This window comes from Salarias fasciatus, chromosome 6 (assembly GCF_902148845.1).
Source record: "Salarias fasciatus chromosome 6, fSalaFa1.1, whole genome shotgun sequence".
Lineage (NCBI taxonomy): Eukaryota > Metazoa > Chordata > Actinopteri > Blenniiformes > Blenniidae > Salarias > Salarias fasciatus.
Genome location: NC_043750.1, coordinates 32,027,782 through 32,054,861, shown reverse-complemented (window position 1 = coordinate 32,054,861; position 27,080 = coordinate 32,027,782). Strand labels below are relative to the sequence as shown.

General features: G+C 43.8%; 1 protein-coding gene across 3 annotated transcripts; it reads right to left on the bottom strand.

Annotated features, from left to right (window-relative positions):
• Nucleotides 1-1,373: 1,373 nt before the first annotated feature.
• LOC115390368 (ras and Rab interactor 2-like) lies at nucleotides 1,374-25,838 on the bottom strand. Of its 3 annotated transcripts, XM_030094211.1 has the most exons (15): nucleotides 25,795-25,834; nucleotides 22,650-22,807; nucleotides 22,181-22,209; nucleotides 20,967-21,075; nucleotides 15,805-15,899; nucleotides 14,346-14,535; nucleotides 14,147-14,261; nucleotides 13,301-13,373; nucleotides 13,100-13,191; nucleotides 9,110-10,489; nucleotides 5,596-5,678; nucleotides 5,220-5,445; nucleotides 5,007-5,138; nucleotides 3,998-4,161; nucleotides 1,374-2,808 (listed from the first exon to the last, which is right to left on the bottom strand). In XM_030094211.1, exons 4-15 carry the CDS (start codon nucleotides 21,033-21,035, stop codon nucleotides 2,467-2,469), a joined length of 2,961 nt encoding a protein of 986 aa, XP_029950071.1. In that variant the 5' UTR covers nucleotides 21,036-21,075; nucleotides 22,181-22,209; nucleotides 22,650-22,807; nucleotides 25,795-25,834; the 3' UTR covers nucleotides 1,374-2,466. The 3 variants fall into 3 exon arrangements, with proteins under 3 accessions (XP_029950071.1, XP_029950072.1, XP_029950073.1); XM_030094212.1 differs by lacking the exons at nucleotides 22,181-22,209; nucleotides 22,650-22,807 and having other exon boundaries at nucleotides 25,795-25,838; XM_030094213.1 differs by lacking the exons at nucleotides 22,181-22,209; nucleotides 22,650-22,807; nucleotides 25,795-25,834 and having other exon boundaries at nucleotides 2,670-2,808; nucleotides 3,958-4,161; nucleotides 20,967-21,840.
• Nucleotides 25,839-27,080: the final 1,242 nt, after the last annotated feature.

Genomic DNA, 27,080 nt, shown 5'->3' with positions numbered 1-27,080 from the left:
CACCAAATTTAGCCTCTACCAGGATAAATACTCTTGTCTGCTCTCACTTTCCTTCCATGTATCCACACATGTTCCATTATATACACCCATCTCTACACATTAATGCGTATATGAAACATTTCATTATTCACAACAATTATTCAATAAAAAATGTACAAAATCAAAGAAGAAAACCTACAGAGGGCTAATTTGAGTCTGGTTTAAGAAGGCTCACACCACCACCATGTTAAATCAAATGGGCAGAATGACTAAGGGACTTTTTTCTGCAGTGCTTTTCTGAAACATTTCTTATAGTAATTCACATTAACAGAGCTTTTGTCGACAAAATCCACAGTTTTCCAGACGGCATGTTTCAGCTCCTTCCAAAGATGTTGGATAGGATTCAGGTCAGGGCTCATGGAAGGCCACTTGAGAAGAGTCCAGTGTTTTCCTCTTAGCCATTCTTGGGTGTTTTTAGCTGTGTGTTTAGGGTCATTGTCCTGTGGTAAGACCCATGACCTGCGACTGAGACCAAGCTTTCTGACACTGGCAGCACATTTCTCTCTGGAATCCCTCGATAGTCTTGAGATTTCATTGTACCCTGCACGGATTCAAGACACCCTGTGCCATGCACAAAGCAGCCCCAGAACATAACAGAGTCTCCTCCGTGTTTCACAGTAGGGACAGTGTTCTTTTCCTGATGTGCTTCATTTTTCCTTCTGTTAACATAGAGCTGATGTGGCTTGGCAGAAACTTCCATTTTTGTCTCATCTGTCCATAGGACATTCTCCCAGAAGCCTTGTGGCTTGTCAACATGTAGTTTGGCAAATTCCAGTCTGGCTTTTTTATGATTTGTTTTTAACAATGGTGTCCTCCTTAGTCGTCTCCCATGAAGTCCACTTTGGTTCAAACAACGACGGATGGTGCGATATCACACTGACGTTCCTTGAGTTTGAAGTTCACCTTTAATCTCTTTACATGTTTTTCTTCTTCGTCACCAACAAGCACAGCTTGTTACAAGATTGCAGACACCTGTGATGCTAATTACTGGACACACCTGGGATTGACCCTTTGGTCATTTTTGTCCAGGCCTGTTTCTTGAGTTTATTTTTTTAAATAATTCTGTTGAAGCATGGTTGAAAAGCAATGTCTGACTTAAATTCAAAGATTTTTTTTTTTACTTTCGTCAGATTCCAGTTATTTCTCTTACCACTGTGAATTTTTCTTTCATTACACAAAGGGTAGCTACCAACTATTGTGTCCACATGTGTATCTTAATTCAGTCAAATTTCCACTGAGCTTGTCTGTGTGTGAACTCTGGATTACTTGTGCAGAACTTTTCAAATGATCCCTCCTTTTATGAGAAACATGCATCAGTCACCAAGCAGCTTGAGTTTTCAGAGTCTTTTATAGATTTCCACAGTCAGCGTGGAGCTTCTCAAAAACATCAGAAAACAACAGTGCAGACTTAAAATTACTTTTGAAGAAATAATTGGTATAAATAAGTCCAGTATAGTGTCCAGTACAGAAATATTCAATCAGAATATAAATCTTTGTCACTTTAGGGTTGAAAAATATGTGAATATAAAAATATTTCTACAGAAATATATGTTACAATTGACCAGCAATTGCATGCAAAAGACTTAAAATAAAAAGTCACTTTTCCAATAGTTCCTTTTACTTCTTAAATTAAGATTTTGGTCTTTTAAAACTGATGATCGCTGGACGACTGCTTTCAGTAGCACACAATATATTCCATTCCTTCAAAAGGCACTTGGGAAACAGCAGTTAAGTCAATAATTAGTCATATAAAATACAATTTTTGCCTGGTTTTGGAGGGTAAACATGTCAAACCTGTCTACACTTTTCACCTCCGTCCACATGCTCAAAGAACAAAGAAAACCTGCTACAAACAACCCACAAAAAACACTTTCTATTCTTACTTTTCCTTTTCTGATCTGTTGCACTTTCAAGAGTCCCTCAGAAGAATCCTAATTCACCTTTTAATCAACTCTAAGACATACTTAATATCTGTGTCAACATGCAAATATACAGTTTGGAGGTCATTTCACACTGAAGGACTTTAATTAAACACAAAATGCTGTGTTTTGTATTTTGTTTGACACAAAGAAAAATCATCAGACTGGTAAAACATAGCTTCAGAAAGCTTTTAAACTTTAGTTTTTCTTTGTTGTGGTGTACAGTACACGTGATGAAAATGCCTATATTGTCACAGAACTGAACAGCTAGTTCAGAAAATGACTACAATGGCAACATAAAGCCAGACTGAATGACGGGGGGCAGCTATTGGTGCTGATAACCACAGCAGTGATGGTGAACTTCCCATCCTTGGAATTAATGGAATCATATCAACTAGTTTAGATTCAATCATGATTGTCAATGTGAGCCTTTTTAAAAACTCGTATCTGAGCTGTTATCTTCCTGAGTCAGTGTTAAATTAAAGTCCTTCAGTGTAGAGAAGGAGCTTTACTCCTCATGGAGGCCATTCCCGGTCCCGGTCCCAGTCCGCACAGCGGAGGCGGGGATGCAGAGGTTGAGGTCCAGCGTCCTCCGGTACAGGAAGTGGAAGACGTGCGGCCGCGGCCGGCTGTGCAGCTCGGCCTTGATCCGCTGGGGGTGAGTGTCGGGCGCCAGCTGCTGCCGGCTGTCCTCGCTCACCAGGAACAGGGCAAAGTTCTCAGGGTCGTCGATCTTCAGCTTGTAGGCGCAGAGCGAGCAGACCTCCTCCGTGGTGGTGTACGGGTGCACCATCAGGGTCTTCGCTGTGCAGCCCGAGTCACCGTCCTGCAGAGCCACACGGAGAAAGTTCTGGAAAGAAAAACAAAACAAGAACATGTAGCATGTGAAAGTTTAGCCCTGAGACCTGCTTTGATTAATAGACCTACAGTTTGGCCTCATTCAGTCAACAACACTTAAAGAGAAAACACATCGGTTTAGTGTTTATGCTTCAGAGAAGTTTTGAATTCACACTCCAACATCTTGAAAACGATTACGTGGAAATGACAGGAATACTTGACAATGTGTGGTTAGCATGAGTAGGTGTTGTTTGCTTGTTTTAGTGTATGTGCAGAGGAACCATTTGCTTTGCGGTGTGCATGTGCAGCCCCCTGTTCCTACGGTGATGGAGTTTTCATTAAGTTCCACCTCAAGCGCCAATCCCAAAACACAAGAAAGTTTTGTAAACATGTGAAGTTAGATTGAAGTAATAACACGTTGGTACACCAGGTGGCACAAGTGAGTCACTTTTATAATAATTATTGTTATTAAAAATGTGGTGTTCTTCATCAAAAGTCAGCTGAAATTAGAAAGTGAAAACTGACCAGAATCTCCTTCATATATATCTATATCTATATATATGTATATGTATATATGTTTATATATGTATGTATAGTTCAGATTCAAGGTGTTGAAGTGGGATATTCATCAATAAGGAAGAAGAGATGTTTTGAAGTATTTTTATGTTGATGAGATGTTTCCATTTGTCCATTGAAGCATTGTGATAATAATAAAGCACTAGAATTATAACAAGCTACACCTATCATCGTGTTCACCTTTATAAAGTATGTAGGGAAACATGATTGATTTTGAGAGATTCTTTACAGAATTGTTTCCGTGGAAATTGAATAAAATATTCATCAAATAAGTAAAATCTCAGTCCACCCACGTTAAGAGAAAATAAATAAATACAATTAAAACAAATAAGAACTTTAAAGTTAAAAAAATACTTCAAGAAAGAGTTTTAAAGTCCTGTGATCAACTTCGTGTTAGTTTAAAACAACAAAAAAGGAAGAAAGGTGAAGCCTGATTGACCAGGAAGCAGAACGGTTTCATGCTGTCAGTTGCAGGTGACGGGACACCAGAGGGCGCTGTGTCTGCATGCGGCATGCTGAGCAGCCAGGAGAGCCTTATGCACATTCTCGGGTCTGCTGGCGAGGTTTAGATTCGACTTGGACTCACAGCCTGGACGTTCAAGGTGCGCTCAGGTCAGGCGTGATACCTGGAGGTCGTCCACGGAGGGCGCCGAGCGCTGGGCGGTGCGGCGGCGGTGCCACTGGTGCAGCGTGTTCCGGGCCTCGGAGCTCAGCACCCGCGCCGCCTGCTCCTCCTGGAAGTTCTTGATGAGAGCCATGGCTCCGTAGGCACTGGTCAGGTAGTAGCCACCTGCAGGGGGTCCAGACGGAGACGGTCGTGTTTGGTGGACGGTGCCAGAAACACAAACACACACACATCGACCAGAAGAACATGCAAACAAGTAACGCCTGACCCGCTTCTCCACCGCGCCGCCCTGAAACAAACCCTCGTTAAACACTTTGATTCCACTCCTTACATCAGCCTGCATAAGGCTGGAAGGAAAATATTTATTTCTTGGAGGCTTTTCTTGTGAATCAGTTCCAGCCATTCAACTGCAGCTGAGTGGAATTTCCTCTCCTTATCACGGAGACTTGTTCCTTCCTGTTCCGACTTCACTGGAGGCTTTCTCACCAGACCTGCCGTGAGCTGGATACAGCCTGAAGGTGGACTCTTTTAGTTTGAGAAAAATGTGTACTGACTTGGAAATATTCATAAGTGCTAATTCACACTGCGCGCATGTGCTCATAACAGTTTTATCAATGTACACTTGGTAAATAATGAAGTTTTTTTTTTTTTCAGATTTGTTGTAACCTGTTTTTCAGGGAACACAATTGAAAATATCATTTCTATTATTAACTTCTCATCTATGATTTCTTCAGTTGATCTTTAAAGACCAAAAGTGTGCTGGAAGGATGAAACAGTCTGTATATAACAGGTCATAGCCTCGGTGTAACCTCACGCCACTCTGTGATCGGCTCCACCTCGTGAAGGAGAAATTCCTCTGAACTGACGGAAGGTCTCTGGAATATTTCTCTAAATTCTCTTTAATATTTCTTCATCTTGTGTTATTCCCAGTAAAGTCACGTTTGTTTCTTGACCCTGTTAGTTCGTCTCTGATCCAGAAGACTTCCGGACCCCCCGCAGTCAGGACCTACCCTCCCCCTGCAGCAGTGACGGGTCCAGCAGCTCCATCATGTACTGGATCTCTGTGTCCAGCTCCGGCATGTCGCACTGAGCCAGCACGTAGGTCAGCATGGGAAGGAAGTCGTCGGCTCCGTACATCCTCCCTGAGGGCGAGTTGGAGTGGCGTCGTCATGGAAACATCGTAACAGGAAGGACTGGGCGCCGGGAAACGGAGCGAAGCTCACCTGAGTTATCCTGCATGATGGTGTAGATGAGTTTACACACCCGCAGCAGCAGCGACACCTTCTTCTCTGGCGAATACATCTTCCTCATGTTCAGGAACTTGTGTCGGATCTTCTCAATGGCCAGAGGGTCCGGGGGCACGGCCCCGTCCACCCCCAGCTCCTGGGGCCGCTTGGTCTTGGCCAGGGCCAAGTTCTCCTTCAGCCGCTGCCAAGTCCCACTGTTCACCTGCAGCAACGAGAGAGAGGAACCACCCTCCTGAGGTTCTTCTTCAAGCAGATCGTTCCCCCATCAGACCCCCGTCCTTCAGGTTCTCTATCAAGGTCATCATTCAAAGATCAGAGCACTTCTCAGGGCCACAGGAGACTTCCTCCTCACCTGGAAGCTGTGCAAAACCACCTCGATGACTCCTTTCAGGGGCTTCAGGACACACTTGTGCATCGACTTCTCCAACACCTGATCTGCACAAGGCAACAAACAGAAAGATCTCACACACACACGACGACGCCAACAGCAGGTCAGTGTCTGATCCAGGTTATGTTTCACAGCAAGGTTTTGACGCAGGATTTTCTTTTTTTATCTTCTTGAAATTCTATCCGTTCTTTGATTTTCTGCATTTTATTGTCAATCTTAATCAGTATTTTATCGTTATAGAATCCAAAACACACACGCATGACATGTTTTTAAAGGAGAGTAACTGGAGGAACCCCATCATATTAGCTGTGACGCTGATGCTAACTTGCTAGCAATGAGCTAACTAGCTCAGTTCAGTGTTTTATCATGACTTCTTACTGAACAGTCCAGCCTCTGGTGGATGAGTCCAGAACAGACGTTACTTTTGCTGCTTCCACACTATCACTGGCCGGATTGAGAAGGCTTTTGTGGGCCGGTTTTGTCCACGGGCCACATGTTTTACACCGCAGCTCAACATGAAAAGAGTGTGAGTACTTTTCCGTCCTCTGCTTCACCTTCAAGATTACCTTTATAGCGGCGACAAAGCAAGAGTCAGCAGATGGATGAGTTATTCAGTGTTGAGAGCAGGTTAAACAGTAGCTGCATGAGCGTGATCTCTTCATGCAGAATCCACCCGACAAGCACAAACAAGACGCTGGCACGCCAGGAGCATTTCTTTACTCTTCCTCTGAATCGGATCGAGCTCAAGCATTCAAGCATTTTAATAAATAAAATGTCATATTTCAGAGTTATTCATATGCGTATAAAGCAGTGATGACCGGAAACATCTGCCACATAATGCGCCTTCTCCACTGTTACAAACAACAGACTTTTCAGTCAAACTGTGTTCTTTAAACATTATTTAGGCTACAGTATGTTTGAATTTGCCAGTTTATTTGGCTCATTTAACACTTTTTACTCTTAAAAGTAGGTGTGGTTAAACTATACAACTTTTACCACTTGCCAGATAATGCACTTCGTTAATTTATCCAAACTGATGCTTGAAAGTCAAATCATGTTGCAAATACTTTATCTGTGTTATCATCTGTTGGGTTTCATCAAACTAAAAGTGTTTCATTTAACTTGACTTGATTTAATGAAGCAGTTTTGTGAAAGTTTACAATTGTAGACTCCTGCCAAATAATGCACCTCTCACATTTAAATCCTGCAGGCACTTTAGAGTCAAAAAGGCTCTATTTTGCTGTTAATCTGATTTAATTGATTTGAGTTACATTTCATGCACTTGTAGCTGACTGTATGGCAAATACTAAGAACTGTGAATGCCTGCCAAATAATGCCTCTACTCCCATTTTAACTGATTAAATGTTTGAGCGTAAATGATTAATATGACGCCCTCGAAGAAGTCTGCCCTTCTCACATGCAAACCCCAGTGTTGTGGATGAGCTGAGGCCGGTTTGCTTCAGTTCTGAAGAAAGAGGAAGACTTGAGGATCGATCTCTCTCAGTTCCTCGAGCACGCAGGCGAGGTGCACACTGCTGGTTCAATCCGGAAAACCTGGTTCTCCTCACATATTGACTGATGTTTATGATTGTCTTTTTTTTTTTTAATCTGAGCGACAACCTGCTAAAAATTCCCCTCTCTCTGCACAAATCAGCCCCGCATGCAGCAGAACCGGAGAGAAAAACAGGCTTCTCGTTCACTGATTTACAGCTCAAAACTTTCCACCTTTCCTTTGTTGGTTCTGTCACGAGCTGGCCGTACGTCGGGGTGTGTCTCCACACTCCCGCGGGCTCGTTATTTCACGTTAACCCTTCGTTTGAAGGACTTCCTGGTCTTTCTGAGGATAACGTCAGTGGCCTCTGTGTCAACAGTGACTGGGATCAGAGTGGCTCCACTTCGTGTTTCCTTTTCAAACACATACAGTATGTGAGTGGGCGGTTCGCTGCTGGCGTGACGTCAGCTCAGCTGTGTGCTCCCTAACCGGAGTTTGAAGAGTGAAAACCTCCCTCCCAGGCACAGTTACACCTTGGGCACACATTTGGAACTGAAGTTAATACAGCGTTCCTGGTGTTACCATCCAATCTGTGGCAATCAGCTGAGAAAATTAATTTAATACTGAAAAATACTGGACTGTAAGTCCACTACATACTCACTTACAGATTCTCTTAGTAACAGCTGCTGAGCTGTTGTCTCTGAAACTGACTGACCTGAAGATGAACAGTGTTGTGAAGGGCAGCATGTGAAGTGCTTCTAGATGTTTGACACACTTGTTGAGAGGTATTTGTGTATCATTAGTGAGTGTGGGGTGCTTCGCGTGTGTGTGTGTGGTCTTTTAGCACAATGAGAAAGGATCCTTCTCTGACTCCGAACAAAGCCGTGCTGTATCGTTTACAATGAACAAGGGGCATATTACCATATTCGTGTGAGTCTGCAGTAATCCCAGAGGAATAAAACCCCTCTTTGACAGAGACGTCTGTCTGTGCAAACACTTCACCTCAGTGAGGCACACGAATAACCTTTTATAAGATCGTGAGTTCTTTAAATGATCAAAACACGTCCTATTTGGAGTCAGAGAGTTACAACAATTGAATGAACTAGAAATCTGGATGTCGTCAGCATAGAGACGATAAGAAGCGGTGTTGTAATAATTTCACCCCAGTGGAAAAGTCACAAACCAACAAACTGAAAACAGCTTCCAGAGTGCAACTCTTTCCAAACCGCTGCTTACTGCACACGAGCCCTGAGGTCGTAGTAAAGAGTCCTGCTCGTGCAGGAGTAGGTCGAGCACAACGATAGAGACATTCCTGCACTTGGAGTCAGCCTGTGAAACCGTGCCAGCCTGCAGAGTCCTGGATTAACTGTGAGGCGCAGCACTGGCTGGCATTTCTGTAACTCAACACCAGTAATGGAGGCAGATTAATATGGAAAGGCTCAGGCTCTTCATCAGCATCGCTCATGAATGAGGTCACTCTCAAATGAAGTTTGACTTCCTTAATCATGTGAAATGAAGACGTGTAGACACACACTCACACCCACACACACACACACTGAACATTGGTTCTCTTAAGAACTGACACTGATTACTGCTTGATTCCAGGCATCTCTCATGATTGCAGTTTTCCGTCGAAGGCTCCAAAGACTGTGAAAGTCACTGGTGAAGTGGTTAGCACTCTCACCTCACAACAAGAAAACCTCTGTTTGATTGTGGAGCTGAATGTTCAAAATAGCTCGCAACACTATCTAAAATTTCTGCTTACTTTAATTTATTTAACTTTTATTACATATTTTTCATTTGTTGTTAAATGTCCCTTAAATCCTTGTACTTCAGGCAGCAGCTGTAGGAGGACATTGAGGCTGGTGCCAAATGACACATCAACTTTAACCTTTACTCTTCCTCCTCATTTATCAATATTTTTTCCATAGCAGCATTTCTGGAGCAGGAGGGCCTGAAGCCTCCCTGAAGGAGTTCTGGACTTACCGATCTGGTCCTCGGGTATGAGTGACTCTATTGGGGGGTCGAGCTCGGAGCTCTGGCGCAGGTAAGCCTTCATCTGCGTGAGGAACTGGCGGAGAGTCTGAAGGAAGTCTCCTCCCGTGGTGTGGCAGCTCCGGTTCTCCTGGACGAAGCTGATGTAGTCCTGAACCAGGGAGCCGAAGTACGAGCTCTTGTCCCGCGACAGCTCGGCGATCTTCTTGATGGCGCGGCGCTCCGGGGTCATGAAGGAGCTCAGCATGCCGCTCACCTTGCGGAAGCGTCCCTTCAGGGCCCGGGGCAGGATGAAGGAGCCCCCGCCCAGGCTCACGGCCACCCGCCTCCGGCGGGACTTAAAGGAGGGGCGGAGGCGCATCTCTAGGTCTGCCTCCAGGCCGACTCCGTAATCCTCCTCCTCCTCTTCCTCTCCGTCATCATCATCCTCGCTGGTGTCCTCCACAGGGTCCTGGTGGTTCAGGGGTCCGGGGCCGGGAGCCAGGCCCAGCGAGAAGCCGGGGGACTGTGAATACTCCAAAGAGTCGGAGGACGACGTGGACATGCTCATGTCGCTGAGCCGCTGGCGCCCCCGCTCAGCCCGTCGACTCCCGGCGTGGTTTTCTAGAAGGACGTCAGAGGGGAGGGGGGGTGGAGGCTGGCAGGGGGGCAGTTTGGCTCGAGACAGCGCCTTGGCGATGGTTTCATCATCCAGGGCGATGTGGCAGCGGTGGGCCTCCAGGTCGGGCTTCTTGGGCCTGGGCGGCGGTGGGTTCGAGGGCGATGTGGCGGTTTTTGCGGGGCTGGTTTGCTTGGTGCCCGCTGAAGGTCGAGCGGGGGCGGGGCGCCTGCTGGGGGGCTGCTGCTGCTGCTTCACAGCTACAGTTACAGGTTCTGGCATGGTCTTGGGTCTGGTGGTCACCGCTGGAGGTCCAGGAGGTGGCGGGGCGGGACGCCGGCGTGGCATGGAGCGGGGGGGAGGGGGGCGAGGGGGCGGTGGCTTGGATTTGCCGCTCAGTTTGATCTGCTCTGTGTCCCGTTCGTTACCCAGACTGCTGCTGATCAGCTCCTCTGAACCCCCTGCATCCCTCGGGGGGGAGCTGGCGGCGGCTCGGCGTGACGGTGTTTCCTCCTCACGGTGGTGACGGAGGAAGAGGGGGCTCACGAAGCACAGAGGACCACTGGAGTGTCTCCTCTCCAGGTAAAAGGACGGCGGGCCGGCGTGCGACCGAAGGGTCGGGGGCGCGCTGTCGCACTGAGCGCCGGTATGTCGCTGCGACCCCCCGACCTCCCTGTTCCTGTCCGTCCGCTGAGGGCTGAGGGTCCGGCTCAGGGGCCGCCGGGGACGGGGGGAGGAGCGCCGCTGACTGCACAGAGCCGAGTCCCAGAAGCCTGAAACACACAAACACACCCAGAGGCAAGCATGAACACACACTCAGAGGGAGAATCCCCTCACAGCAGCTTCAGTCCAAAGTCCTCACATGAGAGAAAAGCAGTCAAACACCAGCAGTCATTCCTCACCAACTCTTCAGAAGCTCTCCTCTGGGTTTTCTACAAACTGTCTTCAGTTTCCGCTCGGTGGTGTGTTTTTTCGGAGCTCTGATTCACTGGAAGCCAACACACACCCAGAGAGGGAGTCGCCCATGCTAATGACAGAGTGGGAGGGAACTGAACCACAAGGCACGGCAGGTCCAGTACTTCCACTCCCTCTTTCCTGCTCAGCTTCCCTTTACATACCCTCCCAACTTTCAAACTTTATCTCTGACTTTCCTCTGCTCTCTCTGAGCACCAGTCTCAAATCAAAGCAGAGCACTTGTGCTCTCATTTCTATGCGTTCCCGCTGAATCGGCCCATTGTTGGAACAATGCTGAGGATTGTACTTTGACCCAGCAAACACACGGTTAAACACACAGCACAGACAACAGGCCACATATTTAAACATGCTCCCCTGCCTTTCCTGGGGCAATAAATAAACATGCTCCGGCGGGCGGGGGGAGTCTCGTATGGCCTGACACTGAAATGCTGCATGTGACCCGAGATCTCCTGACACTGCTGCCGTCCATCTGCAGAGCAATCCGACGTCTCAGACACATGCAGGGCTGATCAGCTCTGAGGAACAGAGCGGATCCACACAGCGCGCCTCCTCTCTGGATGGCAGAGCTCATTTTGCAGCCCCTGATTCTTCTGCCTCTGGAGAACCGTCCACTCCTCCCTCTCTGGAAGATGCCACTGAGCACCTCACAGATCTCAGAGAAATAACTGAACAAACTGCAGCGAATTCAGACAACTCATGGATGAACTGTGAGGGGCGTCAGTGTGCATTAAGAAGAACTGGGATTGGGAATCCATTTCTTATCTGAATAGTCTCCATGTCTCGATATCCCAAGATGACTTCAGCCTCCTGACGCAATGAAACATGAACCTGTGCAACTTTTGTTGTTCTGACCGTCAATTAGAGGACAGTTAGCATTAGCATTAGCATGTATCCACAGTTGCCGTGATTAGCATTAAATAGCAGTTAGCCTCCCTATGGAGGAGCTGCTTTTTCCCTTCTTCTCATATTCATTAGTTCAGAAATCTGCTTCTTTTGAGGAGAGCTCACGTCCTCATAGTAGAGCATCTTCCTCCCGTGAACTGATGGAGCTTCAGCTGAACTTAATGCGTGAATGAGACGGACCCACAAGGTTTGTGCTTATTGAACATTATTAACACAGGTAACTAGTAAGAAGAACTAATACTAACTGTGTGGGATATGAGGCTACGGCCCTTCACATCCGCGAAAACAAAGAGTGGTGGATAATTTAATTCAACAGGGACAAATTCTCAAAAGATCAAATGGTCCGAGTAGATCCAAAAAGCCCAAAGTATGCTTGCTTTTGTTCATGTGGTCATCTGGAAATGGTTGGAGTCTGGTTACCTCTGCAGAACAACAAACTATTTAAAACCAAAGTATTGCAAATTAAACTGTGCAAACCTTTATGGAATTTCTTCCTCCTGTCTGCTGGTACAAACAGTGCAAAACACCAGTAATAAGTTCAGTCTTGCCCTCACAGTGACTAATGCTCTCACTATTTAGTACCGAAAACAAGAGTTAGCAGGCTCAGAAGTGGTATCAACACCCTCCGTGTCCTTCAGGGTGCACAGACACCGAGCAGCGGTGTGTTTTTCACATGCGTGTGCATGGAGTCCACAACAGACTTCCCACTGCTCTGCTTCTCGTCTTTAAATAGAAGCTGTGGAGGGGGAGTTTCCCTGGATGACGCGTTGACTTTTAGCCTCTTTGCTTTGACTCGGAGCAGAATGAAAACAGATCTTGAAGATGCATGAACACTCGCACAATAACAACAGCGTTGAATCCATGTGACGCAGCTTTCCTGCATGTCAGAATGCTCTGAGACGGCATGTGTGTGTTTGCAGAGCGGCACAGTAAACTCTCAGCTATGTGGAGGGAGCTGACTCACTGCAGAGAGCCCAGAATAACTCTGCACAGACTGAGAGACCCAACCTGTGAAATCAGAGCTGCACGCTCCATTTGAGCCGAGAAACACAAATAAATCCAACAAGTGAAGACAAACACTGGATCTTTTAACTTCTCTGTTCACCGTCTGTATCATGCTTAAGTAGGTTGTTCGTTTTTGTTTCTAATGATTTTACTATAAAGTCGTTTTCATCAAACTGTCTGCACGTCTAACAAAAGAAAGTCACAACAACTGCAGGTAAAATTATTCACAATTCATAGATGCAAAAATTAATTAATAATCTCAGCTAAAGCTGCTTTTGTTTTGAAATTATGTGGGTTTATTAAATTTTTTTTTAAAATCCTGCTCTGAAATCAGTGTTGCCACTCAGTGGCAGCTATCTGCAGGTCACCCAAGGGGCCAGCAGGGGGCGTTACTTCCCTGGATCTGCAGACTGGGAAGTAACATCATTTCTTCATTCTGCAAGCACGCTGCAACAAGCAAAATTCATGCAAATACTATATCCACAAAGAAATCACACTACCTGCTCCGAGCTGAGCAACCTCCTCCAGCTCTTTCTGTGTCTTGGCAGATGCAATGGCTTCTGGGAGTTTGAGTGTGAAGGGCAGAACATCCCTAGGTTAAAAAAAATAAAAGAATAGAAGGGCAAGCTGAAAGAATAATACAGACTGTAACATAAACACAAACACAGGTGAGGGGTTAAATGAAAGCGTTGGCAGTTTACCTGCTGATACAGTAAAAAGACACCAGACGGAACAGGTCTGCAAAGCTGATCCCAGATCTGTCCAGAGAAAAAGCTGCAGAGCAACACGACACGGGTTTAAAGAGTATTCACTTGTAGTTTGTTATATTTACTACAGAAATCAGCAGGTTAGCTCTGGGTTATGATCATGAACAAAAAAAAAAACTATGAAATGTGAAAAAAGTTGTGGAAAATTTTTCAGGAGAGAAAAACCAAAAAGCAAAATTTTACAATAAGATGAGACTTCAGTGCAGTTTGATGACTTATTCCTCCGTTCTTTTTGATTTTTGATCGATATTTCCCTCTTGTTTCTTTCCAACATAAAACTGCTTTTCAATGATCCCACGGCTCATATGGACACCATGCAAACTCCAACATGGAAACTCCAGGTGGATTTGAACCCGAGGCCTGCAGTGACGTGACGGCACCAAATAGTGGCCAAAAACCATAATCAGAGCATAAAATACAAAATGTATTTATTGTCAATGTGAAAAGCAATGTAAATATCATTGATTAAGGGTCACAGCTATTTTCAAAGCATTGTATCAGAAACAAGATCACATCTTATGATTTAACGTGGTACATTTCACAGGAAAAGCCAACAGATATGAACCATCTCCAGATCTGCAGCCCACAACAATATTCCACCCTGAAATCCATGAATGGACCAAAACTAACGACTTGGCATGAGTCTGTTGTAGTTTAGCTTTTCTGATATTGTGAAAATGTTTCGTGAGCAATCTGCTTTCTTCAGCAGTCTGTGATTTTTAAACTGTGTTTTAGTGTTTGGAGGCGTATTACCAGGCTAATAACAGACATGACACTTACTGTACTGACTCTCCCTGATGGGGACGTGGCTGATGGGGGCTGCTGACTGACCCTCCTGCAGACGCACCGAGAGGACCTTCCTCTGCAGAGCTGTGGACTTCCTCACCAGGAACACCTGAACCACCCAGAGGAAATGGGTTGAGATATCGGTATTTAGCTTACAGACTGTGGAGCGTCTCTGCGTTCACCGCCGGCTCACCCCTGGCGGCTGTCTGGACAGGATCCGATCAGCGTCCTCCTCACTGACGCTCAGCAGCAGCCACACTGGGTGAGTCTGAGTCAGTCGGTCCAACACGCTCATCCTCCTCCGCAGGGAGTCGTACCCAGAATCCCTTTCACCCCCTAGCCCGGCGCAGTGGGACTCCTGCAGGTACACGCCGCACTCCAGGCTGGAAGTGGAGGAGAACGCCACGGCGGTCATCAGACACACAGATTGAGAAATCATGTAGAAAGGGTGTCGTAATAACTTCCACAGACGAGTGATTACACATATTGAGGGGAAAATGAAACAAATGAAGTGTAGGAGGAAGCAGCTCATTCATCGGAAAGAAAACTTAGCCTCTCAAAGTGTGATGAAACTGCAGCTTAGAAAAAAAAAAGTAGTATTTTACCCTTCAGGAGAAAAAATGATCATATTTGATAAAATTACTAATTTATTCTTTCAATAAAATGATAACAACCAAAAAATAAATACATGAGACTGAAATTAAAAGAGGGTAATTAATGAAAATTGTAACAACTTTCTCTGACTGTAAGTTCTCCAAATCATACAAATAATGTTTTGCCTCTGTTTTGAATGAGTATGGCTTTAAAATCTTCAAACTAATGTTAGAAAATATTTGATTGCATGCAAAATACATGAAATAATAAGTGTTTATTGGTTTTCAGCACATATCTGGTCTGCCTTGCACTTTAAAACTGCTTTTTATTAAATATTTTTCAATTAAAATAGCAAGTTCATATACTTCTAAAATCACAAGAGAACTGTAAAATATGAGGGTTAGAATTTCTCTGTTTCTTCTTCTTTTTGATAAACATGTTATCATTTCATGTTTAAAGAATACAAACTGTGTTTATTTTGACATTTACATTACCAACTTTACGAAATATAAAGTCGTGAGACGACCAAAAACCATGTGAGATACATTTAGAATTCCACCAGGGTGCATGTTTACTGATCAATTTGCTTTATTCATATGAAGAATACACTGTGGCCAGTTCACATGTGGCACTAAACCTGTTCCATGAAGGGAACAAATTGACCAAGACTGCAAATAAGTTCAGGTATTTAAGTTCAACTTGAGCTTTGACAAAATTTTCTCGACAGAGTTTTGAACAGAGTTGAAACATACTTGATTGCTTCTTTTATACAGATATAAAACATTAAAGACAATATGAGCATGTAGAAGTGAAAAAGAATCAGTCATTCTGCAGTATTTGAAAGAAAAGAAACCATTTGGATGAATAAATGTGAGGCTTGTGTGCTGCTGTGACGCTGATCGGCCCTCCACTGAGCTCAGCTGTATGAGCCGTCAGAGCAGAAACAAGTCAACAGACACTGAGCTTCTCGCGGTGTTGTGATGCTCTGAGGCGTTGTGCAGCAGCTGACAGCCGCAGCGAGTGAACACGCTTCAGAATAACGGAGGAAAGAGTCTCACCCGGGCAGCTCGGCGGGCTCCGTCTCCAGGCTCCGGGGGGTCTGCACCATTTCCTTCTTCAGCTCGCAGATCTCTGACGCAAACGTGTCAATCAGCTGGAAGGAGACAGAGCGAGGGGCTTTACGAGAGGAGGCAGGAGGAGCAGGGGGGCGGGGGGGAGCCACACTCAGGGCATTTCTCAACATGGATTACAGAGTAAAGAAACCAAGAAGGAGAAAGGAGAACGAGACCTCAAACCGTTGGCCAAATGGAGAACAAAAGGAACGGTTTGGTCATTCTTCCTGAGCCTGGACCTCCTTTTTCCTCTCAGCAGGAAACGTAGAGACAAAGCATGACAGAAAGACTGAGAGGGAAGATTTCCTCTACACACAATCGCCTCCTGGACTCAGCTCGACATGGAGTCTGGAGTCAACTCTGCAACAAGCAGTCTGAGGATGGGGAGAATCACACCTCCACTGAGCTGAAGCCTCAAACCGTGAGCAAAATAAAAACTTGAAATCTGTACTTTTGTCTGTGTTGGTGGAGCTGTTTGAGTCTGCAGGAGAAGGAGCTCCTCTGTGACAAGAAGTCATTTCAAAAAGCACATCTATTGAAAACAAGTCCTGGTTTTAACTGCTTCGTGCTTTAAAAATGGCAGCTAATTGTTTTCGTGTTTTCGTGTTTCTTTCCTCCACATTCCTTCGTTCCACATGTTGAAACCCCTCCCAGGCACTGAAACCCAGCAGATGTGGACAATTGGAGGCTTTTCACTGACAATCTGGGTCAAACAGCTCTGACACACAGGAAGGATCAGAGACTCCATCACGATGTGTGTCCAACACAAACCCTCCGAGACGCAAACTATCTGCCGTCAGTCCACATTTCAGCCAGGAGGAGGCGACCTTTCCCGGACCTTCCTGAAGAATCTGGGTTAAATTCCAGACCGCAGCAGCCACAGGACCCCCGGACTCCCCCACAACCCCTGGTTCTGTTAAAGCCCTCCATTAAAACCCCGATGATCCAGCAGGAGGATGACTGAGCAAAACTTGATCCAGACAGAAAATCTGAACGACAATAAAGACAAACACACCTCAAGTACTGAATCTGACATGCAAGACACCTCCAAACAGCCAGCATGGCCTGTATTTAATCCTTTACTTTAAATATAATGAATCCAGCCGACAGAGTTACGGATCTGCCGCTGGCGTTGCTCCTCTTCAGCGTTTACACTCACGTCAGCCAATGGAGCCTCAGGCTCGGAGCGTGTCAGCTGTCTGAGGTGGATTCCATGAGTAAGGCCTTTTTCGGGGAAAAACACACACCACTAAATCATGATGTGAGAAGACATGACGAAAGCCTGAAGGGATATTTTGACATTTTGAGTGAAACATGTTTCATAGATTAGCTGACGGAGCTGAAACAGAAAACCGCCGGCTAACATATGTGAGCACAACCAGCCGAATGCAAGAGAAATATTTCCATTTTAGTTGATTCAAATGGAGAAAATCCACCAATCTGCACCTTAAAACACAATCTACAGTATGTTTGAGCAAAAACTGCAGAAATACACGTTTCTCATTTTCTTCACTGAGAGTAGTATATGAAGTCAATGAAAAAGTTAATACTTGAAATGAAGTTCTATGAAACTTTTTTATAGTTATACAGATAGAGGAGACAAAGAGTTCACAATAATCCAGAGTTTGTAGTTATTATTACATCTATTTTTCTTCGATCATAAGCACTTTTTTCTTAACACTGTTGCAACTTTGAATAAAGGGTTCATATAGCTTTATACTGCATTAAAAATGACTTGATTTCAAATAAACATGCAGTGGAAGAATGTTATTAGAAGCATACGCAGACATGGAGGGATTCATAAATTGTACTTCTTCACACTCTTCGATGACGTTTGAATGCTGAATGAATAATGATATTAGATCTGCATTTCATTTTATGTACCTTTACTCATTTAGCAAACCGACTTCACCGTTGTCGCGTTAACGAACACTCAAAATGCAATGGATGTTTTCCATTTTCCCTTTAAAGCATTGTCGTGCAAACAGGACCTGCACTGAGCGTTAATGAGGTGCAGAGAAGTTTAAATGAAACTGACATTTTGAGCTCTGGCAAAGGACAGTGACAAAGACAGCAGTTCTATAGATGTTTTCATGCAAGAAAACACTAAAACTTTGCTGTGAAACTTGTACTCCTGACAAACAAGCTTTCCTTTTGTTCTGTTTTGTTCTTGCTTTGGAGCTGGTGAGGCGTCTATCTCTCTGTGGAATGAAGCTGATATAAAGCGCTAACGTCGAGTTAAGAGGGCAGCATTAAATCAAAAGGGGGGAGACGTGTCCGGAGGAGATATCGGGGGTGAATTCCTGAGCTGTAGGAAGGCTGGTGAGCACGTGAGCAGCTGACTGACTGGATCTGGGCAGGAGGCCATGAGGAGGCCTCGCTTTCACGCAGAATAAAAGGTTTCATGACATTTCAGTGAGATCCAATTATGTAGGTTTGTTTCTACTCGTTTAAAGATAATTCAGTTCAAATTCATCTTGTTCATCAGGTGGCAGTAATGACTCCTTTCAACTGTCATCCCTGCTATTTTAAACAAATGTTTTTAGTTTTATTCTAGTCCACAAGTGTTTAATGTCTAATCTGCACTTGAAGAAAAAACAAAAAACAAAAAAAAAGGTTGGGGTTGCAGATAGACTGACTGGGCTGGATGTAGCTAACTGGTTAGCATGCTAATACAAGAGCAACTAAAGCACAACACACACACACACACACACACACACACACACACACACACACACACACACACACACACACACACACACACACACAGAGTATCAATATTAGGTGTTTTTACCTCATAAAAAAGTGGTACTGTACCTTTAAGACGTGTGTGTGCATGTGTGTATGGAGGTAAGTGATTCTCTGCATGGTGCAGTTAAAGCCATGGATGGAGTCAGTGGGAAACTATGTGGTGCACGCGCGCACACACACACACATACACACACACACACACACACACAGTCCTTTCACAGGATGGAAAAAGCTGCAGAGGAAATTAAAAGTGTGACTTTGGGTTCAGTCTGTTATGCATTCCTCTGGTTTTTTTTTCTAACTCTTTGTTTCTCTGTTTCTTCAGACACGTTCATGAGAAAGAAATAAAAAGGACAAATAGGAAGATTACTAAGTACACTTTGCACCAAATGAGCCACCAAGGTTTGATAAAAATCGAATTCAAGACAAAAGTCTGACTTTATGGCACTCCTTCAATGTTTTCACATCCATGTGTATTTATTTGAAAAATCAACCATGTGAATATATTCCCTTACATATGTAATCCTTAAACTGCCATATTATTCAAATGAATCAATAAACTAAACATCAATTACACACTTTATAGTGTATACATTGTAAAAAAAAAAAAAAAAAAAAAAAAACCTGCAAACTATGCAAGAAAACATCTGCTTTGTGTTTATGTCAGAGCGTGAAAATGAGATTTCGAGGGAATATTTCTTTGCTCCGTGAGCTATTTTGGTAGAAAAGGAAAATAAACGGTCAAAGTAAAGCTTAAAGGGATTGAGAAGAGTGGTTAGAAACACAGAAACAGACATGGAGGGTTTTATTACCCCTGCGAGGGTGTTTGTGGAGCTGCCAGCATGCAGCTGGCAGCGCGGCTTTCCAGGACTTATTCAGCGAGTGGCAGAAAGCGAGAGGAAACTGTCGAGACACGGCGAGCAATCAACATTTCATCTGTCCATTATTTTCTAAGGTTACCTGGAAATATGAAGGAAACGTGTTTGGTCTGCTCTGCTAATGTGAGAAATTAAATCCACCATGAAAACTCACCAGAGCATAAACGTTAACTTCGAAGGATAAAAAGTCCCCAGACGGGACGAGACCGACTGAAACTCTCCGCTGACTGTGATCATGGGAAATGCTATGAAAGCATGGCACCTTTTTTTTTTTCTTTTTTTTTTTTTTTTGCTGTTACAATGTTTCAAAGCACACAGCTGATTAATCATCAAGAGTCTGAAATGGAAGCTTGATTGTTCAAAAAGTATTATTATATTAGCCATTTTTTTTTTTGTCTAAATCTTTGGCAAAGAAAATGAAATATAGAGAAAAGGATGTTAAAATAGTTAAATTTATAAATGAGACATTAACTACAAGACATCTGTTAAACAACCTCATGAAGCAGCTGGTAAATTTAAAATTTTGCAGAATCATTTTGTTGTTCTGGGATATTTTCCAGCATGTCATCAACAGCAGAGTAAAATGTGTTTCCAGGCTCCCTGTGGGAAGATTTCTCCTTTTCTAGATTTTCAAGTCTCTTTAAAATCAAATCTTTTATCCCTCAGCGGAAATTATCGCCATGAGAGAAGCGGTCGGGGGCATGGCTGCTGGAATGACGCCACTTCTCCACTATCGGACCAGTTAGCTAGACTGTGAGCTTTCAGGGGTTGAACTTTCAGATTAGCCTGCTAGCTTGAATGATAGAGGTGTGACAGATCTGAATAGAGCGAGAGACCGATATCTGAACTGTGTCGCTCGGAAAACGTTTCAAGAGTTCAGTCAGATTTCAGGACTTGTATATTTTGTGTGAGCGATGAAAACAAACATGACAAACAACCGCGGGTCTGATTATGTAACATCGTACGGACGATGTGCAGAGGTTCACTACAGGTCGCTGGAAGTATTCAACATGCGAAGAGGTGAAAAATAAAGATGAACAAACATCCAATAAACTTTGGCAAAGAGGAAATAAGAACAGGTATCAGTCTTCCGTAGTACAATACAAATCAAACTGATCACTCACAAGAAGATCTGAGCTCCAAAAACCCACAGAAACTCGTCTGACAAGGAAGTAGGTCAGATTGTTCAGGAATTTGTTTTTTATACTGAGGCTCACACTGTCAGCCACAATGGATCTGTCGTTAATGACGATGCACAACACTTCAACAAGAAACATTCCTGAGGAAACAACAGTCATTTTCAATGAAAACTGAACCACTAAAAGAACAATAAATAAGGTGGCGGAGTTTATTTTCATTACATATATATAGAGAATAAAGGAAACCTAACAGTTTGTGGTGGTTCTTTCACACTTTGTGATACAACACAAGCAATAAATGTAATCTTGTCACAGATATTGGAGGAGATTCGCGCCTCACCTTGAAGAAGCTCCCGCTCCGGTCCGTCAGGCCACAGGTGGGGTTCCCAGGATGTGTGTTTGACGCCATGTTGTGGTCCCGGACTCGCTGGTCTGCTCAGGCTGCAGCTCTGAGGGTCACAAACAGGCGTCAGCTGTAGAGCATTCAGAGGAAATTCCTGGTCGGACCACAGGCGGCCTGCAGGAACGATTTCATTGCGACTCTGTCTGCTTCCTTGTCTCTTCACTCTTCTCCCTTCACTGTCCTCAACCTTCTCACATCATTACTGCAGTCAGGTATTCACTGGTTGAGTTTGGCCTCGACTGAAACCTTCCCTGCTCTTTCCTCCATGACAAAGTGAACTTCTCGTCAAACCGTCCTCGTTTTCCCCAAAACAATCCCGGCCATAAACAGGGCACGGATTTCTCCAGTGTATGTCCTCTTGCTGGTTTGCTTTCCTTTGTTATGAAGTCTCTCGTTCGCTGGTCTCTGTGTTTATGTCCGATCCGTCCATCCCCCTCTTCTTCCTCAGCCTCCTCCTCCTTTTCTTCCTTCTCTCTCCAACCAGGCTGAAGTTTTGAGAGCAAACACTCCTGCTGCTGGCAGACATTCGGAGTGCTCATTAAGCGTTTGGAATGATGCTGCACTTCATCTTACATAAATTCCACCCCGACCACTGAGCGGAGTCAGAAGGCTACAAACATTCATATGAGGGAAGCTGGCTCACATAACGTGAAGCTTGAAGACTGGGTGAAGCAAAATCAGGAGATTTGTTTTTAAAACACAGTCATAAAAACTATGATCATGATCAGAGATGGATGCAGAGAAATCAACCATGCAGAGCAACAACAAGGCGCAGAAGACATTTCTTCTGGTGGCTGATGAGCAGATTTAGCTGGAGTTAGATGGAACGAGCTACCATGTGTTGCAGGAGCAAATGACGTCACTCGAATTTTGGGTTGCCTCGATGTGACGACTCCACTCTTGCCGAGGTCGTACTCTACTCTAATGGAAAAGTTGTGCTAGAACCGTGTAATGGAAGAGTGACGATCCACTATTGAGCTGGCATGAGGCAAACTCGTCGCTGTAGTTTCCTCGTCTCTGGTGGATGTTTATGGTAAACCTCCAGTGGAGACGTCACTGCAAACTGTTCCAAAGAGCGTTTAGTGTTTGTAATTAATGTGATGGATCATGGCTTTGGTGGGCTTTCATGGTGTAAAAACTTTGTGTGGTACCTTTTGTGAGGTTCTTGTGGGGAAGACATCTGCAATGAGGAACCAGATGAAAGTGTTAAAGGAACAGTAGAGATTGTGAACCCTCCTCGGACCTCCACGCATCACTGGATGTAGACCTGAAGAGCATCTACAAGGCATCTGCATTTATTGGAACGGGAAGGACAATAGTTATTTGAGGGTCTGAATATATAGTTAAATACCTTAAGTTGCTTATGATATGTCTGTCTGAAAGTTGAGTAAATGCTCTGACCTGCTTGATTCAGTGAACAGCCTTGTCAGATACATAGAACTGCACATCATCAGCATAGAAACAAACAACAGAATGTGGCTGTGTTTTCACCTCTATATCTTTCTGAATTTCACTTTGTTGCTTTGACCGAACAAAGAAGAAAACAACAATTTTGTTGATCTAGGAAGTCATGAACAAGTAATCATGAGCAAATTCTAGAAATATTTATTCAACACAGACCTTGTAAACAGAATCCTGAGCAAACTGCTGACTTTGCAACACACACACTGTGCAGCGTCTGCAGCAGTTTCCTGACTGTCTCGGAGCTGTACGGACCGTCCGGTCCTGGCCTGGAGGTTTCGTTTCCACAAACAGAACAAAGTGAGGAGAACGAGTTTCTGAGAGGATGAAGGAAAGAAAACATGACGTTCACTGAGCGAATCCTGCTGAGGACATTTATTACAAACCAGCTCACAGAGAGTTTCTGAGCTCCTCTGTTTCCATCAAACACCCAAAACTGGAGGCCAATAAAAACTCAAGTAAAAACATTCCCCTGCATGTGTGAACATCTCAAAGAAAAATCCTGTAGAAGCCTCCAGATGGACGAAGGTCAATTTACAGGATGACATGTTTGTGAAAACGGGTTCAAACTCCACTTCGGATTATACAGATGTTTTTTTTTTTTTTTACATTGCATTTCTTCAAAGAATTTTCATTTGTTTTCCTTTTTGCAATATATGCTTTTTTTTTGGGTGTGGGGGGATAACGAGGGGGGGGGTAACGGGGGCTAACAGGGCTGCAGACAGCTGCAGAGCCCCAACACAGAGAAGAACTTCCACATGTGGGTCGTGTGTTTGCCCCAAGGAAAACCAGATGATGGTGTGGGCGTGGGCAGGAAAACAACGATCAGAGGGGGCAGGAATTTATTTATTCTACCGAAAAGCTGTTTTTAAAGAGTGGAGAGCAGAGAGAACTAGAGGAGGAGCAGCAGAGAGGAAGAGGAGTCGAAGGGCTGAAGTGGGTCAGAGGTTCTAGTGGAGTTCAGACGAACCCTCTGGCCTCTTGTGCCGGAGGAGAAATGATGTGAAGAATTTGACCTCTCAGGACAGAAGTTCAGGATTTCTCCTTCAGTGAGATGTTCGTTAACACCAGTCTGACCCCAGCCTCGGAGCGTCGCTATAGCAACTGGTTCAACTCCACCTCCAAAACATCCAGCTGCAGAATAAATGACCGTGACCCCGGCTGAATCATGGCTTTAAGGAAACACCCAGAAACACAATTCCACTGTGAAGTTCAGCCTCGACTCCTCAGTCCCTCCACTTTCAATCTGCTTCAGGATGAAGTGCTTCATCACCACCGGTTTTAAACCTGATGAGGAGTTTTCTGCACTGTGGCGATGGCTTTTCAAGGTAACAGGAAGTGAGAGAGGGATTATTGCGCCTCTCTGAGTCTCAACTGTTTATTTTGATCAGTGGGAGGAAGACGCTACTGCTTTAGTCCTAAAGCCAACAATTGGCAAATTCAGCAAAACAGAGAGATACAGCGGTTACAACACCTTTCACCTACGACAAATTGAACAAGTTCACAGACACTTCACTGACTGGAGCTTGGTTTAGTATTTATTTAAAGCATTCGGTGTGTTATGTTAAAAGTAGTGAAACATCATCTTTCACTACCTGGGTTTGCATGGTTTGTACTGCTTGGGGCGGGACTCCTGTGAAAGTATTCAGCCCTCACTTCCCCCACAGAGGCCGTCCACTCTCACACCGCAGACCGTCCAGCCACAGTTTCATCACTTTTTATAAACCTGCAGAGTTTTCACTTCTTCCTCAAAGCTGCACGCAGAAATTTCCAAAACAGACTCCAGTCAGACTGAAGCAGCTCTTGTGTAACGACCCATTTAAGCTCTGACCAGCCTCAAAACCCAAATCTAGAGCAACATGTTAGTTTTTTCAATAAAATGATGTCTGATGCATTTCCTTGGCTTTTTTTTTTTTTTTTGAGGGGGGAGTTCATGAAAGCTAATCTCTTTAACAGATTCCAGAGGAGCTCGACTCGTTATCATGAATAAACGTCATCTAAAACCAACCAGAGACTCAGAAGCCAAGAGGGAAATATGTGTTCAGGTTCAGACTCGTTTCGCAGTGGAAACAGTGAACATGAGCAGGAACGTGTCGTCGCAGGGCGATTCACTGGCAAATACAGAGAAACCACAATAAACAGGGTCCAACTTCTAATAATCTGGTGTAAGGGAGCAAGAACAGACTTCTAAGATTAATCGTTTCAGAATTTGCTATTTCTTTAAAAGATAATTGTGGATCTCAACCTGTCGTCTGGGAACAGCTACATCTCTGCTGCAGTACCACTTCATACCACAAGAGGCCACAGTGAGTCACTTTACTTCTTGAAATAATGTAATACTCATCAGTTTTCAACTGTAATAAATAATGAATGAAGTTATCACATTGCTAAAGTAAATGTTTTAAATGCTTTTGAAGAGTAATACCTGCTGACAATGCAATAATACATCAAAAAGAATGCTTTTTTAGAAATAAGATGTTTTTTTCAGTTTTGCTGAAAGTGTTGCTTGTATTTTTTTTATTTTTACATTACTGCCTTTATTAAACTTCAAAATACCACACTATTATTGGTTTCCACACCTGTTTACCTCCAGAATCAAATAAAAACTGTAAATTTGAAGCCCTGGTGAACAAAGAACACCCACTCAATTTCCCACCTGGTGGAACACGCTGGTACTGCAAGACGCTGCACAATTCATGAAGGAGAGTCAGAATGAAGTCAACACAGCTGTTTCTTTTTAAACTATTGATTCTTTAGGATATTTTCAAATGTTTAAACAATAAAAAAATACATCAATCATATCTTTAATTGTGCAGCCTGTAAGCTGCTATAAATTGAAGCTACTGCAGCAAACACACACTTTAGAGTTGATTAAATTAATGATTTCTTACATTTCAGTTATTTTTTCTATGCATTAAAAACAAAAACTTTCTATAACTTGCAGCTTTAGAGTGAGAAACTGGCTTCACTAAACATCAGAACAAGCTTCAGCTGCTCTTTCTGCAAATCTGGTTTTATTGCAAAGTCAAAGAAAAGTCCAAGACTTTGAAGTCATGTTAACAACACATGTCAGACTGAACCGTGCACATGTCCACTCCTCTCAAAGCCTGTCTCTTCTCACTCTGAGCTTACTGAAGAGTTTTGCAGCACAGAGGTTCAGATGAACCTCTATCTACACCAACCAGCAGACATGAAGGATTAATAACTGCACATGACAGACTGAACTCCCTCTGAAAGGGGAATATGCTCCATCACGGGCAGCAAAGTCTGAAAATATGAATCAAGAACTGAAAAGTTTACTCACCTTCAGCTATGGTGCCTCAACTCTTCCTCCATCATCAAACTGCTGTTTTCAGTCTGCTGAGACTGAGGAGCTGCAGAGGAGGAGGAGGAGGAGCAAGAGGAGGGGGAGGAGGAAAAGGAAAGGAGGGGAAAGGGGGGGGGTTGTCTAAATTACTTTTTATTAGTAAGTTGTGGTTGAAAATTGCACAAAATGTTTTGATCATGGTGTGAACTTCAGGCGGCTCAAGATTGTAGTAAACAGTCTTATTACAGTACCGGGTAAACACTGAGGTCCCAGCCGGTTAGCTACCTTCCCTCACATTGTACAATATAATTCAGATAATCTCTCCACAAATCCAGATGGGCATCGAATAGGGAAAGGACAAAGGTCGAGACAAGCCAAAAAGCGCAGGGTGGGGAAACCGCCGACACGGACCAAAATGGCCACGACGTGCAAGAGATTAAAGAGTTTTTAAATGAAAACAATCAGGAGTTAAATCAAGGAACCAGTAGCAAATTGTCATTTTTTGGAGACTCCGATCACATGACAACAGTGCTCAAAATTTTTGTGAACTCTTTAACTCTGTTCTGTCGTCGTGTAAATGGGGGAAAAAAACGCAACTTTCTGGAAACACCTGGGAGTCTCTGGGTAGATGGTGGAAATGCTGCTGCTGGTCATTCCAGCTCCAAGTGAAGTAAATGGCACATAAATAGCACATTGTGCTGAGTTACTTGTATTCATTACAAAGTCTGCATCATAATTATATATGAATACAGTTAAAAACAGCATTACAGTAATAATTGAGAATAGTTTGAGTAAATGTACATATTAAAAAGAATACTCATAAAAGTATTCAACGAGACCAGTTGGTATTGATCATTTCAGTATTTGTAACAATTAGAATTTAAAGAAGAACAAAGGTTGTCGGAAACACCGTTTAAAGACAGTGACATAAATATTTTAAAACTATGCCTCCACTTCCTGATGCGTTTTAGTGGCACCGTGTTAAAAGTGTTTTTAGAGCCTCTTGTGATGTTCAATGTTCATATTCTGGGATGTGGCGCACTCGGGTGGTCAGAAATGAAATTACAAGGAAACAAATTCAAATTTTTCCGCACGTTTGAAAGCTGAAAAACGAGGAAAGCTTGGATTTCAGAGTTTATTCATAATAGAAATGTATTACTTTACTAATTTTTGTGAACTTAAATCTCTGTTTTTATACTTTCTAAGTTCAATACACATACCACTGCAATTGAACTGTTTATTTCTTGAGAAATTATTTTTCTTAAAAAACACTCATCTTGCAT